The sequence below is a fragment of the Syngnathus leptorhynchus genome, chromosome 12 (assembly GCF_054491065.1).
Source record: "Syngnathus leptorhynchus isolate UIUO chromosome 12, UIUO_Slep, whole genome shotgun sequence".
Classification (NCBI taxonomy): Eukaryota; Metazoa; Chordata; class Actinopteri; order Syngnathiformes; family Syngnathidae; genus Syngnathus; species Syngnathus leptorhynchus.
In genome coordinates, this window is record NC_141206.1 from 584,442 (window position 1) to 604,078 (window position 19,637).

The 19,637-nt window shown below is 44.5% G+C and overlaps 2 protein-coding genes across 10 annotated transcripts in view; both read right to left on the reverse strand.

Moving 5' to 3' along the window:
* Window positions 1–4,042, reverse strand: part of fbxw2 (F-box and WD repeat domain containing 2) — a 66,967-nt gene extending 62,925 nt beyond the window's left edge. The window contains exon 1 of one of the 4 annotated variants that reach the window (XM_085925266.1): window positions 3,541–4,042. The gene's annotated coding sequence lies outside the window, so the exon portion shown is untranslated. Of the gene's footprint in view, window positions 1–3,492 lie in introns of all 4 variants that reach the window. The other 3 variants (XM_085925265.1, XM_085925263.1, XM_085925264.1) reach the window with 3 other exon arrangements.
* A 6,285-nt stretch (window positions 4,043–10,327) lies between these two features.
* Window positions 10,328–19,637, reverse strand: part of mvb12ba (multivesicular body subunit 12Ba) — an 80,207-nt gene continuing 70,897 nt past the window's right edge. For 4 of the 6 annotated variants that reach the window (XM_085925435.1, XM_085925432.1, XM_085925431.1 and 1 more), the window contains 3 exons: window positions 13,048–13,103; window positions 11,557–11,616; window positions 10,328–10,643 (listed from right to left, as the gene is read on the reverse strand). In XM_085925435.1, the coding sequence (XP_085781561.1) occupies window positions 10,557–10,643; window positions 11,557–11,616; window positions 13,048–13,103 (203 nt within the window). In that variant the 3' untranslated portion in view covers window positions 10,328–10,556. Of the gene's footprint in view, window positions 10,644–11,556; window positions 11,617–11,805; window positions 11,907–13,047; window positions 13,104–19,637 lie in introns of all 6 variants that reach the window. The other 2 variants (XR_015067682.1, XM_085925433.1) reach the window with 2 other exon arrangements.

The following is a 19,637-nucleotide window of genomic DNA, read 5'->3' on the forward strand; positions in this document are numbered from 1 at the left end:
CAAAATTTAAGTGGACCTCAGTGTGCAGGGAGCTTAGTTTGGTCCGATCGCGCAACCGCAGCGCGCTGGGTGCTCACTGTCGCATTGCTTTAAGAGCGTCTTTGTGTTTTAGGATGGCTTTACTGCTCCCACTTGCTTTCTTTGGAGGCATGATTAGGGGTTAATACAATCCTCAAAGTAACGAAAATACAGTACAGTAACAACACACGGAGTCAGTCGGCATCCGGACCGCACGGTCGCGTGCGATCGGGTTTTCTCGGGTCCTCGCGGCTCATCTCGCGAGTTCGACCTCAGAAATATTGTTCGACCTCGGAAGCAAAAATATCTCGAATTTTTCGTTCAAACTCCGATTTGTTCGAGAACTGGGACGTTCAAAAACCGAGGTTTGACTGTTTTTATAAAGTTGATGTGTTTACTTATTTTGTAGCCTCTATAGAACAGATATGCTTTTTGCTAATTTCTTGTTTACATGTACAATATGTGGTTTCCACCATAAGAGTTAATTTACTACGAGTCCAAACATCTTATTTTCATTAACTCTTTTAATGGTAGAGCCGTTTAGATTTGACTTTGTTTCCTGATGTAAGCTGCCTTCTTCAAAATAGCATAAACTTTGTTTTTGAGAGGTTTAATAACAATTTATCAATGTTGAACCATGTCTTTAAATAACAGTTTTTAGCAAATTACTGATGTCGTATCTATTTTTCTTATCTTATTTAGGTTGTATCTATGGATTTGTTGTGATTTCTGAGGCACTTATACACTAGTTAGTAAAAAGGTTGTGTACCGCTGCTGTGCGGCACCGCTTTTCTTGGCGGAGGGATCCTCTCAGAAAGAGAGGATGGGTGAGCCGTCGGGGAAGTGCCGGTTTAAAGACAGTCCAGATGTAGCAGTGACGGAGAAGGATCCCAGCTTTGTGTGGAAGCAGCAGTGGACCGGGTGGTGATGTTGGTCTACCCCGACTAAAACCGCACAAACAGCAGGCCCCAGTGTGCCATGGTGGCACACAGCTGAGCCATGGCTGCCAAGCTCGCAGGGAGTGGAGGCTCCTCCTGAGGACGTTGGCAGGATGGCCAGAGAGCTGGGTCAGAGTTGTTGTCGAGTCGAGAGCAAGCGGCCACAGGCTCAGAGTCGGGAGGCAGGAGGGTCCGGTGGTGATTTGGCCAGCTGGCAGTTGGCTAGCTGGCTAACGTATTTGGTAGTCCAAGGGAGAGGAAACAGATAGGTGCGAGTGGAGCTGCGGAAATGCGAGGTGGACGGAAGAAAACACTAGAAAAATATAAGATGAGACAGGCGCACTGAAACCGGGTAAACAAAAAACAAGTAATGGACACGGTCCGGGACAGAAGCAGCAGTCAACAGATCAGACACCAGCGTTGCTCTAACCCGGAAAACAACAGACGGCGGGGGAGGAGGATGAATGGCAGCAGGTAAAGGGCCGGAATCCTCTACCCTGGTACGCAAACTGCAGGGGATCCAGGGCGTGGTGCACGTGAGGTCTGAGAAGATTGAGGAAGATCCTCTCCAATGTCTTCATCAGGTGCGAAGTAAGCGCAACCAGCCGGAAGTCATTCAGGTCACTATTTAAAGATCGGTGTGATGCAAGACGTCTTCCACAGGGTAGGCGCTCTCCCTAGATGCAGGCTGAGGTTGAAGATCCAATGCAGTCGCTCCCCCAGTTCAGCAGCTCAGGTTTTTATCGGTCTTTGACAAACTTTGTCCGGGCCTGCTGCCTTCCTGGGATGAAGTTTCCTCAGCTGTCTTTTGATCTGATCCATGGTGATGTGTTACAGGGAATGTGCCGAGATGGGGGGAGGAGCAGGGGGAGGCAAGGGGTGGTTATACTGTGTTGTCTAGGGGGCAATGACCGGTGTGATGCAAGATATCTCCGATAGTGTAGGCACGCTCCCTAGTCACAGGTTGAGGTCTAAGATCCGTCCGTCACAGTGGCTCCCCCAGTTCGATAGTCTTTGACGCACCTTGTCGGAGCCTGCTGCTTTCCTGGGATGAAATTTCCTCAGCTGTCGGATGACCTGGTCCGCATTGATGTGTAACAGGGCATGTGCCAAGATGGAGGGCGAGGGGGGGGCAAGGAGTAGTGATCCTGTGTTGTCTGGGGGGGGACAAGTCATAGAGGGAAGGGGAGATGGCCACGAAAAACCTGTTAAAAAGGATGTTCAGTTCATTTGCCCGCTCCATGGACCCGTAAGCGTCTCCGGACTTGATGTTGTAGCCCATCACATCGTCCCAGACGCCTCTCATGTCATTGTACGTCAGCTTCTGTTCCACCTTTCTCCTCTAGGCGTCTTTGGCCACCCTTCCACAGTTTTTTACCTTCCGCTGTGCTGCCTTCATGGCCTCCATTTCCCTGCTCTTGAAGGCAGCCTTCTTCCTGTTCTCCCTGCCTTAACTTCCTGTGTCACCCAATGCTTATTATTCGGATAGTAGCAGACTGTCTCAACAGGCGAGAGCACATCAGTGCAGAAGGTCAAGTAGTCCGTCAAGCAGTGTGTCAGCAACTCAACGTCCTCACCGTATGGATCAAGCAGCACATTCCAGTCAGTGGGGTCAAAGTGCACTTTCCATCTCAGGGGACCACCTCCTGATGGTGCGAGTCATAACTAGTTGCCTTCGGACCAGGCGGGCATACTTGGGCTGCAGGTGAACCAGGTTGTGGTCCGACTTCCCCAATGGGAGTGGCAGTGTATGCATCCCTCACATTAACATACAGTAGGTTAATAGTCCTGTTGTTTCTCGTAGGACAGTCAACAGCCTAATGGAGTATGGGCCAAGTAGTCTCTAAAGTAGCATGGTTAAAATCCCCAGAGATTATAATAAATGAGAGAGCTTTCCCAACACTGAACCTACCGTTATAACAATAAATTGCCAGTTCACGGCAGACCCAAATTCCTCGCTCCAGGAACTGACCAATCAGAGCCATTTACAACAGAATAATGGTAGAGTTGTTGGTCACTGCAAATTAACTACTTAAAAAAATATGAATTACTTTTAAGTGACATTAGTTACATTATTCCATGACTTTTACATCTTAATTTACGAATTACTTTTTATTAATTAATTTTAGGAATTTTACGAGGTCAAATCTATGTGAAATATCAGTGGTTTGTGAGAGAAAACGTTGCAGTACAAGACGACACTTCTGGTTTGAAATTACAATATTATTATGACTAGACATTTTCAAAACTACTGAATACCTTAAATATCTTAAATTTCCGAGCTTCTTATGAAAGATTTCAACGAGTAAAATGTTATTGCTGACAGATAAATGTCGAATTCAATGTTTTCGACATTTTACCGTGACTAGCACACAACAAACCATAACAGCAAACACTGCCGTAAGATTTAAACTAATATAGTCTTGGACATGAGTGTAGCGACTTGGGTGTGTAGTGGTAAATGCAGAAGGATTAACGTGACCAACGTAAGAACAGTTCCAGAAAGACAATTTTCCCGTCAATATAAACATCTTACCATCTACTTGTCCAACAGTGGAAATGTTGATACAAAATATGTACTAACCGGATTGGAGAAATCCTTATCGCCACCTTAGCCATAGTTCATTTACTTAATATAGTATTCAGCTGGAAGGTAACCTGGCACTAATCAAGTTCAAATGCTTTTTCAAGTAAGCTACCTTCGTTGGTATCGTTGCGTCCACCACGCCAGCATTCTTTCCTTACAGAAAACGTCACATAATGCATCTAGTGGCATAGCGCCTAATATATATACAGATGCTATTATAGCTAAATAGACTGGATGAATTCTAGATTTTTACGTTAGAGGATGGTGAACTGTTTCACTGGCTACTGTTGCAACGGTTTTCACGGGAGCAACAATTTTGTTCTACAGACGGGCAGATTCGTTACGGTAGCTGGATCAACGATCCCGAGCGTCCCGAATTCTGGTCTTAGCGAAAAGAGGAATTACAATAATGTTTAAAATAATGTATCTAAAAAAAAAACGAAACAGATTTATGTAGATACAAAGATTGTAACCCCCGCACACACAATTACTATAGACTAAGACTCCATTCTGTCGCCACTGGTCGGCCATCTTACAACAGTATGGACCGCTCGAGTGCTGTACTTAGTCAGTGGAAAACTGACTGAAAACTGAAAACGTTCCAACAATAATATAAAATTGTTTTATAACATTTTATTTAAATGTATATTCATTTTATGTTTTATAACATTTAATTTAAATTAATTTAATTTGACTTGACTTTGATTTTATTTAAATGTGTATTGCAAATATAAAATGAAAAATTGAAAATGAAATAAGTAAAATAATAAAAATCAGACCCATAGAATTTGCAAAGTGCAGCATGTGTGCTATTGCACATAAACACGTTGTTATAAGTATTTTTTTATATTTTTATATTTCAGTCATTTCATTTAATTGAAAATGTGTACAATAAAGGAAATAAGTACAGTTTCAGTTCATTAATTTTCATTCACAATAAAGAGTCAGATCTTAATCCGCCCCTTTGTCCTGATACATATGGCGGTCACCTGATATGCAATGAGAAAATTAGTAAGATGGCTGTCCAAATTCCATACATCCATCCATTTTCTGAACCGCTTAGTCCCCACGGGGGTCGCTGGAGCCTATCCCAGCCGTCACCGGGCAGTAGGCGGGGGACACCCTGAACTGGTTGCCAGCCAATCGCAGGGCACACAGAGACCATTCGCACTCACACTCATACCTAGGGACAATTTGGAGTCCTCAATCAGTCTATCAACATGTTTTTGGGATGTGGGAGGAATCCGGAGTGCCCGGAGAAAACCCACGTGGACACGGGGAGAACATGTAAACTCCACACAGGGAGGGCCGGAGGTGGATTTGAACCCACACCCTCCTAACTGTGAGGCCGACGTGCTACCCAGTGCGCCACCGAGCCGCCTGGCTGTCCGTATTGCCAAATGAAATATAGTGAATTAGGGGAAAAAGGGGCATTCAGACACGACCATTGTTTTTCGGCACAGTAGCAACAACTTTACCGAACGTCACTAACGCATGTCTCTACACATCTCTATGCACACTGCTGGAGACAAATATAATCCAAGAATGATTGCCACACTTTTTAAAATATATGGACCGACCACCTGGTATAGAACTTAAGTTTCTCCAGCTGCAAATGTGCCATCACTTGCCTGAGCCAGCAATGATGCAACGGACGAGCAGCTGACTTCCCATTGGACAGGATAAGGCGTCAAGCCAACAGAGGAGAAGGTGGAAGAAGGAGGCATTGGAATGAGCCACAGACAGTTGCTTTGTCAGATACCACTCTAAATATTGCAACTAAACTATTTTCTGCACACATAAGAGAAAGTCTCAAAAACCAAAAGCGTGTCAAAGATGGGCATGACCAGAACATATGGAAGTGGCTGGGGCCTGATGGCACCTGATGCAGGTCAAGTCAACACCTGAGTAGATGTCAGCAAGCCTGCTTCTGAATACATGTTATCAATGGAGCACTTTAATCGAAGCAGTCTGTGTCTGACGCAGAAAGATGATGAATGTATTCTGTTGTTCGATGCCAAGACTTACCGAAAACAAGGGATGACAACACAGGCTAAGCGGAGCGTTGCTCCATCTCAGCCCATAACATGCCTCCACCCTCGTAGGACGTGGTCATCCAATACATTAGTTTATGAATGTTCACCACATGAAATTTGAGAGTGCTAGACCTCCATTCTCTTTCTCTGTCCAAAAAAGCCTTCCGAATTCACAGTATGGTCTTGTTTCAAATAAAAGTAGAGATTGACCTGTCCAGCTCTTTATTTGTGGACAAATGCAGGCACCGTTTGAGAAAAGGAATAAGAACCTGGCCTAATTCCAAGGTATGTGTGTGTTGTAAAAGGTGGAAAATAAAAAATAAAACAATAAATAACTAAATAATGTATACATAATATCTTTATACATATGTATATCTTTTCATCACTTCTGTCATTTCCCTTTAGTCTTTTTGGAGGCATGTATGACTCTTATCAAGCAAATGTGTCTCAATCAAAAAGGCTATATCTGCTTTTAGCTTGGATAGATGTCTGAATACTTTGCTGCGTTTCACCAGAGGGTTGATCCCCCTTAACGTTCAAATTTTGTAGCCGCCTAAATCTACCGGGGTCAGGTAGAGCCATTATAACAAAGAGCAAAGAATAATGTTACCTTCCGGCAGGATACATTGCTAATAGAATCCTTCGGTAAGCATTGACAATGTGGTAGCAAAAAGTTTTTGATGAAAAACATTACCAAAAAAAAAAAACTGATAAAAAAAACAAAACCCCCTGGCAGGCCCCTCCCCCTATGGGAGACTGCAAAAATACCATCTTGACACTTACCAATCAACACCAAAATCTACTAAGCCTACCATGTGGGGCCATGCCCCATCGGAACTGTGTAATATTCAAAACAAAGATAGTACTAACCAGGACAACCACAAAAAAAACCCTCCTTCTCGCCATTGTCCTAAAACAGGGGTTCTTAACCTGGGTTTGATCGAACCCTAGGGGTTCGGTGATTCTGTCTTGGGGGTTTGGCAGAGCCTCCACTGCGGAGGTCCGAAAAGACCTAATTTATTGTGTAAATTCATGATGACGCATATCTGAACTGGTCTCGCAAAGGCAACAGCAGAAGTCACACTGTTTTGCAGGTATGTAATTTGTTGTGACACGGATGGTTTGATAAACTTGTTATTTATGTTATAGTTCAGTGGTTCTTAACCTGGGTTACGGGTTGGAGACACTGGCTGGAGGGAGCACAGCAACCTTTCGTGGTTTGGACTGATTACAAAAATCTACAGGACATCAAGAAGCCTAAAAGACTGAATTCACGCCAGGCTCGTTGGTCCGTTTTTTAATCTATTCAATTTCACTTCGTCTTACAGACCGGGGGCCAAAAATACCAAACCAGACGCACTGTCACGCATGTTCAGTCCGGATCCTGTGGCCACGGAACCAGAACCCATTCTTCTACCTCATTGTGTGGAGGGAGCCGTTACCTGGCCAATAGAAGACCTGGTGAAGCAAGCTAATGGTGATGAACCACCCCCTAGGGGATGTCCAGGATACAGGCTGTTCGTTTCTCCAAGGCTGCGCCCGCAGGATGTCCACTGGGCACACACCTCACTGCTCGCCTGTCATCCAGGCGTACGAAGGACCATGTATGTGGTTCGGCAGCGGTTATGGTGGCCATCCATGGAGCCAGATGTCCGGGAATACATTGGCGCCTGCTCCGTCTGTCCCCGAAACAAGGACTTGCATGGAGCCCGTGTGGGCCTGCTGCATCCCCTCTCCATCCCTTCTCGACCGTGGGCCGAGATATCCATGGACTTTGTCACAGGGCTACCTTTGTCGAAGGGTAAAACGACTATTTTAACCGTAGTATATTTTCCCAAATGGCTCATTTCTTCGCACTGCCCAAATTACCTTCGGCCAAGCGAACGGCGAAGGTCATGATGAACCAGATTTTTAGAATCTATGGTTTCCCACGAGATATCATCTTAGATAGAAGACCCCAATTCATATCTAGGTTTTGGAAGGAGTCAGAACTCATTGGGGCTACTGTGAGCCTCACTTCGGGTTATCACCCAGAGGCTAACAGCCAGACGGAGCGCATAAATCAACAGCTGGAAACCGGTCTCCGTTGCCTGGTGGCCCAAAACCCCTCATCGTGGGGCAAGAACCTCATGTGGGTAGAGTACGCCCACAATTCCCTGCCTAGCACTGCTATCGGGATGTCTCCCTTTCAGTGCGTTTGGTTACCAGCCCCCGGTCTTCCCCGACACTGAACTGGAGGTGTCCGTTCCCTCGGCGCGCGCCTTGGTGCGACGCTGTCGTCGCATTTGGTCAGCAGCAAGAGCCAAGAGGACAGGGTCAAGAGGATGGCAGACAGCAGAAGGCGATCGGCACCTGCCTACTGGCAGGGCCAACGAGTCTGGCTGTTCTTCCCCTCCAGGTGGAATCCAGAAAGTTGGTACCGTTTTGTTGGACCGTTTCCCATCTCCAAGGTCATCTTAGCCTGCCCAGGTCCCTTTCTGTTCATCCCACCTTTCATGTCGGGAAGGTCAAGCCGGCCATGAACAGTACAGCGTACAGTGGAGGGGGGCCAGGCTTACGTTGTCAAGAAGCTGGCAATTTCTGGTGGACTGGGTGGGTTATGGGCCGCAGGAGCGGCAATGGGTGGTGACAAGCTTTATCTTGGACCCTGACCTGTTAGCTGATTTTTATGGGGCCCACCCTGAAGCTCCTGGTCCGTCTGGGATCCGGCCCTAGTGTGCGTGTATGTTGGGGGGGTGGGGGGAGGGTTATGTCATGCCGTCATGTTTTGTCGTATTGTCTCTTCCTCTTTGATTTTGATAACTCTCCTCTCGTTTCAGTTCGCGGGCCCTTCCTCTGTGCGTCAGTCTGCTTGTCTGCCCTGATCCGAATCGTGTGCACCTGTGCCCTTGATCCTGATTGTGTGCACCTTACCCTTCTGTGTGTATTGAGTCAGCGTCTTCCCCTTGTCTTGTGCCAGTGCGTCTTGTCCCGTCCAGAGCACCAGCGATCGCGTGAGTTAAAGAGACCATTCTGAGAACCTAGTTTGTGAAGAAACATTTGTCGTCAAGCCTAAGCCCTGTGTTTTTCAGTTTTTGTTTTTTACCACCTTGTTTTCCCTCTTTTGAGGCGATTTTGTTTTTTTGCTGACTCCACCCTGTCAGAATAAATTCCTTTTTTGTTGTCACTCTGCATCCGAGTCCTCTCCTTGATCCAAGTCTGACAGGGGTTCGGTAGGTTAAGAACTGCTGTCCTAAAAGTATCCATGGAAATACAACAAACTAAAGCGCCCTGTCTTCATTCCTCTTGCACAGAGTTCGGTGTAATGTCATGTCATAATGTCATGTTTTTGAATGAAGGGATGAAAATTAAACCAGACTTTTTGCATCCAATTCATCAATTATTGGATAAACGACAAATTCATCAATTATTAGTTAGTTGCAGTTCTAATTGCTATACACAGAAAAGCAAAACCATATGTCAAGGTAAAATAAAATGTGTCTACACTGTGATTTTGAAGAATGATCTTTCCCATTTGATTTTTAACATGAGTGGTTCTGAAGGAATGGGATCGAAATACAAGAACTCCTGCCTAGTTACAAAAACAGATATGCTCTAACCTTATTGAATAAAGTACATGAGCAGGCAAGTATATTCACATATTAAATCAATAAAAGAAACATTTTAAGCATATAATCATACCTATACACCAAACCAATAAAGAGACATAACGAGACATTTTTATATCTGGTAATGACATAGGTTTTTATAACTTCACGATCTGATATGTATTTCTGTGCATTTTGAAATAACAAAGGTTTTTTGATATATTGCCTGAATAGCATAACAACCCTTAAGGAACTATTTAATGCATGCTTGATGTTATTCTAAATCACGGACACTGCTCAAGGTGTCTAAGAATGTTCTGTAATTGATTATATCTTATGTTTTGATTAATGCTTGATGTGACGTCGTATTTTGCCTCATGCTAGACGGAAGGAAGGAAAATGTTTTGACTAATAATGAAACATACGGTCGGAAGCATAATTCAACGAAGAATGTGACAATGTAAACAGGTACATGGAGTGTCAAAAGAACAAACAAACAAATGCATGGTAAGTAGTGAGAACTTTGCATAATCAGGGAACATTAACGAATTGATGGTGTCACACCCACAACTTCACATAAGTCCGTACAAAATGATGAAATTGGAAAGATGATGAAGGGACAAGGGGCAACAGTGGGTGAAGTGGGTGCATGTGCAAGAATGGAGGAGAATGCCAGAGGGAGACAGCCAAGAACCCGGCCAATGATGATTGCCAAGGCCGAAAGACAAAAAGGGAAACAACACATCGAATTGCCCATAATCAGCACCCAACCCCACAGAACCAGCTCTCACCGAACCAGCACCCACTCCCATGGAATCAAACTCGGCCCACACCGGCATGTGCAACTGAATATAGGCTGACCAAAGTACCTTGAACATTGCCTTTTCTGAATGGAGATTTTCTGCTCTTGAGCATGGTCGTGCGAAAGGCCCAGCGCTGTATTGTATCTTTGCTGAAAACAGAGCTTTCTTAACAAGAGTTGTGATCAAACTCAACCAACCTTTGTAAGTCTCATTTTGTTTCGGTGTTGTAGTCTTTTCCTAAAACTGAAAAAGAAAACGAACATGCAGTGAGTAAATTGGATAACAGATGATTGGCTGTGGCTTTTGCCGTGAGGCACGGATAGCGTGCTTCCCAAATTGTGGACCAAATCCAACTAAATCCAACAGTTCTCTTCACATTTTATTTCTGTTAAACTGCTTCTCATACATATTTTGAAACAATGAAAAGAATCAAAACAGCTTCTAAAAATTCAGTGTTGCCCCATTTATCCCTCAATACAATTCTGGATGAGTGGAGTGTATCGAAGAAACTCTAGTAGAGTGGCCAACAGTGGACTTGAACAGTTCTGTCCTGCAGGAGAAAGTGGTGAAGGTAGTAGTTTGGTTCGTCAGGCCTCAGAGCTCAGGGGTGTTCGACTTGGACTGGGAGGGAGCCGTGCTGCAGCGCTGTGTTCGGTACGAAAACTGTAATCATACTGAAAGAATTTTTAAAATTCCAAGCTTATTCAATAATACCAATAACAATTAAAAAGTCCATTTTCCATAGCCTTGTTAAAAATACAGCATCTTTAAGATTCCATTAGGGCTAAACAATTTCAAGAAAATATTTAATTGTGATTTTCCTGACAGATACAGTGGTACCTCAACTTGCGCCTATACTTGTAGCCTTTTTGAGGTATGAACTGGAGCCACGTGAATTTATTACATCTACTTATGAACCAAATTTCAACATCCGAACCCCCCCAGTCTCCTTTGCTCAGTCATTCCCTGTTCGTGTTAGCAGTGTAAAAGTGTGTAGCGTGAGTCTGCCATGCATTATTTGTTTCTACATTGATTGATTCATTGTTTCTACTTAGAAACTTTTCCACTTACAACCCGATCATGGAACGAATTAAATTCATAAGTAGAGGTACCCACTGTACATATATATGGAAGGAAGGAAGGAAGGAAGGAAGGAAGGAAGGAAGGAAGGAAGGAAGGAAGGAAGGAAGGAAGGAAGGAAGGAAGGAAGTTCGGCAACATAATGTAATATGGACACATTATGGTTGATGGGCAGGAGGTGAGCGTATATGCCCCACATCGTCATTACGAGTCAGCCGCTGGGGCTGTTTGTCCAAGAAGTGAAATGACTCGAAATGGGCAATAAGATATTTTACCTCAAAGAGGTGAAAAACTTATAACAGCTTCTGGAGGGCACAAGAGGAAAAGTGTAGAATGCATGAACAGGGAAATCCCGCGTTTAAAGGTTCACCCAACGAGCCAAACTGGTTTGAAGGTCCACAAATGACAGAATTAAGTAGAGATGTTGATTTATCAACCCTCATGCTGCTAATCAAGAATCTTTTTTTTTTTTAATTTCAATTAACTCAATGTGCTTTAAATACTCACTTCTTTCTCAATTTCAGCCAATGTTTTGATTGTAATCCCAATGAGATCCATCTGCTGCAACTTAACAGAAAGACAATGGTTTGTTAAACATGCAATATTGTGAAACATCGACAAATAATATCCCATAATTCCGGACTATAAATTGCAGATTTTTTCCTAATTAGCACCGGGGGTGCGATTTATAATCAGGTGCAATTTATATGTGAAATTATTATGACATTATTACTTGATCATTAACACATTACTTACTCGTCGTTTCTCACTTATTTTCACTTTAAACCGCATGAGGGGGCTTCAGGCATGTGGAACTGCAACTGACGAGTCTGATATCCATTGACTTCCACCATCCACTGAATTGCGGAGTCAGCGGAGTTGTTTATAAGTGACAGAGGATGAAGATTTTGATGTATTTAATATTTGGAGTGACAGGGATGGTTCAATACAATTGTTATTTACGTTATAGTTATTTGACACGAAGCTTTTGTCATCTTAATTTTTTTAAAATGAGACTAAAACTATTTTAAAATAATTTTACAAATCTTTGAGAGGAAAAATTAAAATATGAACTATTAATTGTGCACTCCTTCCTATACTGTAAGTGAAACGTGGGTGTGTTCAGAAATAACCATGAGACGTGAGTGTGTTCAGAAATAACCAATCACATTTCACTTCATGGTCAGTCCACATCTGCCACTTTTTTACTTTTACTTTTTAACTTTTACCTTTTTTTTGGGCTCAACTGGACTGAAGCCCAAGGGGCTTTTTGTCATGATGCATGCGATTGAGGACCCAAATCCAGACATTAGTCATCCATTTCTTTTTGAATACATTTTTATTTCCTGTAATTATTTATCGTTTACCTCACTCATAACCTTTCGATGTTCTTTCTGAAGGCCTCAGTCAGGTCTGAAGGTCTCAGACAGATTTGTTTTTATTGGGTTTGGGTTAGGTGACACTGAAAATAACTGTCTGGATTCCACATCAACTAATCGGGATGAGGAATCTGAGGCGATCTACCCCTTCGCAGACACTACCATGACAACTGAGGGCATCTTCCTGCAGCTCTTCATTTTGACTGTGGACATCTACTTTTTCTTTGAATTGCTTTACACTGTGTGTTCAATGTTGCCCACTCTGTATCCATTGTAGCCTGGTCATCCTGGAAGGGGAATCCTCCCATCTGTGGTTCCTCCTCAAGGTTTCTAATTTTTCCCTAGTTGGAGTTTTGGGAGTTTTTCCTTGCCCTCCTGGGAGTTAAGATCAGGGGATGTTGAGAATAATTGTCAATATTGGCTATGTGAAGCCTTTGAGACTTATTTGTGATTAAGGGCTATATAAATAAACTTCTAAATTCTTGAATCTTGAATTTTGACCTAAAAAGGTTTATCGAATGTCCTGATTTTGGCACGACTTTACACATGAATACTAAGTGTTTTTTGCATGTATAAACAATATTTATTATTTGCACTGGGAAGGATTCTTACAACTTACTTCTGATGAGGCACATGAAAACTTCTCAGAGATGATGAAAGGCACTCCATCCATTGCTGAAAGACACAGAAGTTATATTTAGCTTTCGCACTAATACGTCATAACTTTGTGTCATGGAGAGAGTAAAAACAGTATGGTGCGACTGATTAAATAGTCGGCCGATTACGTTTTTGCCGGAGTCTATGTTCCAAAAAATGCTTGTTATACCGTATGTTCACAACCATAAGGCACACTTAAAAGGGATTGAGGACCCAAAGCCTTTAATTAAGGTGCGCCTTTTGTGTGGACTTTTGTGTTTTGTGTGGCTTCCGTAATATACAGGCGTAATATGAAGACCCAATGAACCAATCAGAGGACATTTTTTACGTACGTATTTCGGGACAAAAACCCCAAAACAATCAGAGGACTAGACGTAACACGTAGAGGAGTACGTACCTTTGCCGCCATTGGTAAATAAATACTATCGTTGGTGCAAATCTGTAAAGTTGTTTTGTGTGGCTTCCGCCACATAGAGACACAATATACAGGCACCCGATGAACCAATCAGAGGACACTTCGTTTTACGTTGTTCGGGGTGGTAGACCAATCAGAGGACTGGACGTAACACGTAGAGGAATACGTACCTCTGCCCCCATTGGTAAATAATACTATCGTCTGTGCACAGTACGTACCTCCGTCGCCATTGATAAATAATTATTACTGTTTGTGCAAGTCTGTAAAGTTGTTTTGTGTGGCTTCCGCCACAGAGATGTAATAAACAGGCGTAATATGTAGACCCGATGAACCAATCAGAGGACATTACGTTTTACGTAGATCGGGTTGTAGTTCGGGGCGGTAAACCTATCAGAGGACTTCACGTAACACGTAGAGTACGTACCTCCGCCGCCATTGATAAAGAAATACAATTGTTTGTGCAAAGAAAACAGCATTAGGACCCTCTAAAATGGCATAGATAAAGAGACATGCTTACAAGGCACAATTCAAGCTTCCTGGAAAGCCAGGATCATTGCCGAAGAGCAATGCGACGACGACGAGACAATGACGAGGTAATGTCAGATGTTTAACTTGCCCAACTGTTTAATTTGGCTACAGACGATGAGGACTTGTACGGATTTGCGTATGAATATTGATTAACAATAATGCAGGTACAATGGTTAAACAGTAGAATAAAGTACAACCGAACTCACTTTCTTGCATCCATGATGTTTTTTTTTGTTTGTTTACCGTAAATCATGGCATGCATGCACCCTATAATGCGGTGCGCCCTCTGTGTGGATTAAATACAAAATAGACCCCGTAATTTAGTCTGCGCCTTTTAACCAGAAGCGGCGTATGGTCATGAAAATATGGTAATTGGAATCCTGTAACGACTGTAGGCTTGCAGATAACTTGTACTGATGTTACGCTGGAGACACTTCTCCCAGCCTGGCCAAGGTACCAGGCTGGGGGGAGTATATCTGGGTCTGCAGCAATGACGGGAGTTGCTGCACCTATTCCGGGAAGCTACCTCCACAACGTCGCCACTCCTCGCTATCCACCCCTCTGCTAACCTCCGCACAAGCTGAAGACGATTACCCAGGATTTTAGCATGGTTAAAATTACTCAACTAATCGGTTGGGATCAGACATTGAGCGTTGAGTGTGTGTACTGCAAACCAAAGTGTGTGGTCTGAACACACAGCTTCATGTCGTTCACAGATGATACGTGTACACTTAATTATGTAGAAAGCTTGAGCGCAAATGGCGTTTAACTAAACCTGATGTTTTCCATCAGGCATGGTGTGACAGCCTCCTGAAATACAAAGGAGCGCTTGTTTCCGCAAAAACGAATTATTTCTCTCGAATTATTGGTCTCAATAAAAACAATCCTAAATACTTATCCGATACAGTGGCAAAGCTCACGCAACGGTAGCCGACCTCCGATAGGCCCCCCACACCCAGTCGATGAGTTCATTAATTTTTTTGCTGTAACGATTCAATCTATTAGGAATGAGATTACGGTGACCGTTCCAAACGCTCAGTCAAGACCAGCGATTACGGAAGCTGACAATCATGTGATATTCCTCTCAAATTTTAAAAACGTGTCCCTTGAAAGTCTTACACAATTGGTTAGCATGGCTAAACAGACAACTTGCTTACTCGACCCACTTCCAGGGAAACTCGTTAAATAATTACGATTTTAGATTGCGTCTTAAATATAATGAATCTGTCTGTTTCCTCTAGCAAGTATGCACACAGCCTTTAAGACGGCTATTATTAAACCATTACTTAAGCGACCAAACCTTGCGCAGGACCGCCTTAGTGATTATATGCCGGTTTCAAATCTCCCATTCATAGTAAAAATTTTCGAAAAAGTCGTAGCGCAGCAGTTTAATGATTACCGTAATTTTCGGACTATAAGTCACTCCAGAGTATAAATTGCACCAGCCATAAAATGCACAATAAAGTGAAAAAAAAACTATATATAAGTCGCACCGGAGTATAAATCGCACTTTTGGGGCAAATTTATTTGTCAAAATCCAACACCAAAAACAGTCATGAATCAGCAACAACAGGCTAAACGATACGGTATGCTAACGTGACAAAACACAAACGAGGAGCTGAGAACGGGCCTGACGTAACATTCAGAGTTATTCAAGTAAGTATAACTTACACGTTTATCAAACCATCTGTGTCACTCTAATTCATAAAATCCATCGATCGTGCTTTATGTAAACAATGCCGCGTATGCGCCGCATATGCTCACGTCGGACCCGTTGTAAGTGTCATTTCTAATTATTCCACAAACCCATATAACGATATATAAAGTATATTTCATATAACTATCATATTAAAACAATATTATCAAACCATCTGTGTCACTCCAAATCATTAAATCCTCGTTCTTTATGTCAACAACGCTGCGCGTGCGCTGCAGAGATCTAGTATATAACTATTGTAGCGTTAAAGTACCAGAAAAGACGTGGGTTTGGTAAACGGCTCTTTATTTAACAAAACAAGAGTTCAATGAGCCAACAACTACTGAACTTCCAGCCACGGAGGTGAAAGAAAGCTCCGTAGAGTATGACCGGGCGTGCGTAAAAGCCATGTCCGAGCCCCATCCACCGTCCCCGGACAGCCACCCGGCCGAGCGCCGGCCCCCGACTTCCATCCACGGAGGTGAAAGAGAGCTCCCGTCGAGAAGGACCGGGCGTGCCATAATAGTTTTTCAAACCTCCTGTATCACTCCAAATCATTAAATCCTTCAAACTCTTCGTCCTCCGTGTCACTTACAAACAAAGCCGCTAATGATGCCGGTAGTACATGGGGCCCTTCGTCATCCCGTGATCGAATCCTTTGCCCTTTATGTAAACAACCGCCGCGCGGCACGGGTGACGTCACTTGCAGTTCAAATGACAGTAACCCCTTGCTCCATCGCGGTTCGTTTATCGCGGTTTCACTACATCGCAGATTTTTGAATTTTGAAAACTTGTGAAAAGAAATCACATATAAGTCCACCCAAACTATGACAAAAACCGCGACTTATAGTCCGAAAATTACGGTATATGGTCGCTGATTTGAACCGTTTCAGTCTGATCAGGCTAACCACTCTACTGAGACAGCTCTTGCTAAAGTGACCAATGATCTCCTCTTACCCATGTACTCAAACACCTCATCGGTACTATTATTACTCGACCTTAGTGCTGCCTTCCACACTGTTGATAACATGTTATTAGAGCGCCTTAAAACCTGCGTTGGTATTTCGGGGTCAGCACTTTGTTGGTTTAGTTCTTATCTCTCTGAAGACCCACCGCGGAGTCCATGAAAACACAACCTCTGAGCTCCTTAATGTTACGTGTGGTGTACCGCAGGGATCGGTACTCGGACCTAAACTGTTTAGCATTCATATGTTTTGTAAATATAACATTAGCTTTCATTGTTATGTGGATGACACCCATTTATGTATGACAAATCCGTGGGACTGATGTAATTTTGAGGCGTCTTATGCTGTGATTAAACAATGGATGTCTGTCAATTTCTCGAGCAGATCTCATCCACCCAAGGAGTTTTTTAACTACCTCAGTGACCGCTTGTATTTGGGATCTCGTTTTTTCGGTCATGACCCATAGCTCGTGACCATAGGTGAGGGTAGGAGCGTAGATCGACCGGTAAATTGAGAGTTGCCTTTTGGCTCAGCTCTCTCTTCACCACGACGTACCAGTACAGAGTCGGCATTACTGCTGACGCTGCACCGATCCGCCTGTCGAAATCACACCCCATCCTGCCCTCACTCGTGAACAAGGCCCCAAGATACTTGAACTACACTTGGGGCAGGATCTCATCCCCGATACGGAGAGGGGATTACACCCATTTCCGACCGAGGACCATGGACCCGGATTTGGAGGTGCTGATCCTCATCCCGACCATTTCACACTCGGCTGCGAACCACTCCAGTGAGAGCTGGAGATCACGTCTTGAAGAAGTCAACAGCACCACGTCGTCTGCAAAAAGCAAAGACGCGATGCTGAGGTCCCCAAACTGGACACCCTCAATGCCTCAGCTGTGCCTAGAATTTCTGTCCATAAAAGTTATGAACAGAATCTGTGACAAAGGGCAGCCTTGGCAGAATCCAACCCTCACTGGGAACGAATCCGACTTACTGCCAGAAATGCGGACCAAACTCTGGCATCAGTGATACAGGGACCGATCTATGTTCGGATCTTCAACCGCTCCCTGGAGCTGTGTGAGGTGCCCTCGTGCTTCAAAAGCTCCACCATCGTTCCAGTGGCCAAGAAGCCCGTCATCACAGGATTGAATGACTACAGACCTGTCGCTCTGACATCTGTGGTCATGAAATATTTCGAGAGGTTGGTGCTAAACCACCTGAAGCATGTCACAGGCCCCCTGCTTGAGCCCCTCAAGTTGCCTACCGGGATGATGCGGTCAACATGGGACTGCACTACATCCTGCAACACCTGGACACCCCAGGAACGTACGCCAGGATCCTGTTTGTGGATTTCAGCTCGGCGTTCAACACCATCGCTCCTGACATCAGGCGAGACCCTTCACCACTTTCACCCCTCACTATCCGCAGTAATACTATACTCTCCTCAGACACCTTCAAGTTCCTGGGTACCACAATCTCACGGGACCTGAAATGGACCGGCCACACAGACTCTGTCCGGAAGAAGGCCCAGCAGAGGCTGTGCTTCCTGAGACTGCTCAAGAAGTTCAACCTGCCGCGGGAGCTGCTGAAGACCTTCTTACACTGCCATCATCCAGTCTGTCCTTTGCACCTCCATCACTGTCTGGTTTGGATCGGCCTCCAAAAAATTCAAGCACAGACTGCAACGGACAATCAGGACTGCAGAAAAGATCATTGGAATCAACCTCCCATCTATCCAAGACTTGTACCTATCCAGGACCAGGAAACGTGCAAGCAACATCTCTACAGACCCTTCTCATCCAGGGACAGTCTGTTTGAACTACTCCCCTCCGGACGGCGTTGTAGAGCTCTGTACGCCAAAACCAGCAGACACAGAGACAGCTTCTTCCCCCAGGCTGTTGCTCTGATGAACTCGCACCACTCTTAGAGTCTCAGAGTCATTGCTGTGCAATAACATCCTGCTCTCCACACTTCTTTGGATTGTCTACACTGATGTGTCTTCTCTGCATCCATTGCAGCCTGGTCATCCTGGAAGAGGGACCCTCCCATCTGTGGTCTCTTCTCAAGGTTTCTCACTTCCCCTAGTCGGAGATTTGAGTTTTTCCTTGCCCTCATGGGAGTTTAAGATCAGGGGATGGCTGAGAATATTGTCATTTGTCATTTTCACATGTCCTGAGTGTTGTTAGTCACCTAAATGATGAACAGAGACTGTGATGTAACGAAGTCAAATTCCTTGTTTGGCATGCTCAAACATGGCGAATAAATTCTTCTTGAATCTTGAACCGCCTTTATCAGTTGGCCCGGCACCCCGTACTCCCGAAGCACCCTTCACAGAACTTCCCGAGGGACACGGTCGAACACCTTCTCCAAGTCCACCAAGATGTGGACTGGTTGAGCGAACTCCCATGCCCCCTCAAAGATCCTGCCGAGGGTGTAGAGCTGGTCCACTGTTCCACAACCAGGACGAAAGCCACACTGCTCCTCCTGAATCCGAGGTTCGACCTCCCGATGGACCCTTTTCTCCAGCACCCCTGAATAGACCTTACCAGGGAGGCTGAGGAGTGTGATTCCCCTGTAATTGGAACACAACTTCCGGTTCCCCTTCTTAAAGAGGGGAACCACGACTCCAGTCTGCCAATCCAGAGGCACCGTCCCCGATGTCCACGCAATGCTGTAGAGGCGTGTCAGCCATGACAGCCCCAGAACATCCAGAGCCTTTAAAATCTCTGGGCAGATCTCATGCACCCCTGGCGCCTTGTCCCCGAGGAGTATTTTAACTACCTCAGTGACTTCGACCCCAGAGATTGGAGAGCGGCAGCAGCACGCCATCTCCACTGTAAACAGTGATGACGGTGCACTGCGTCCCCCTCCTGAGACGCCAGATGGTGGACCAGAATTTCCTTGAAGCTGTCCAGAAGTCATTCTCCATGGCCGACCACCTTACG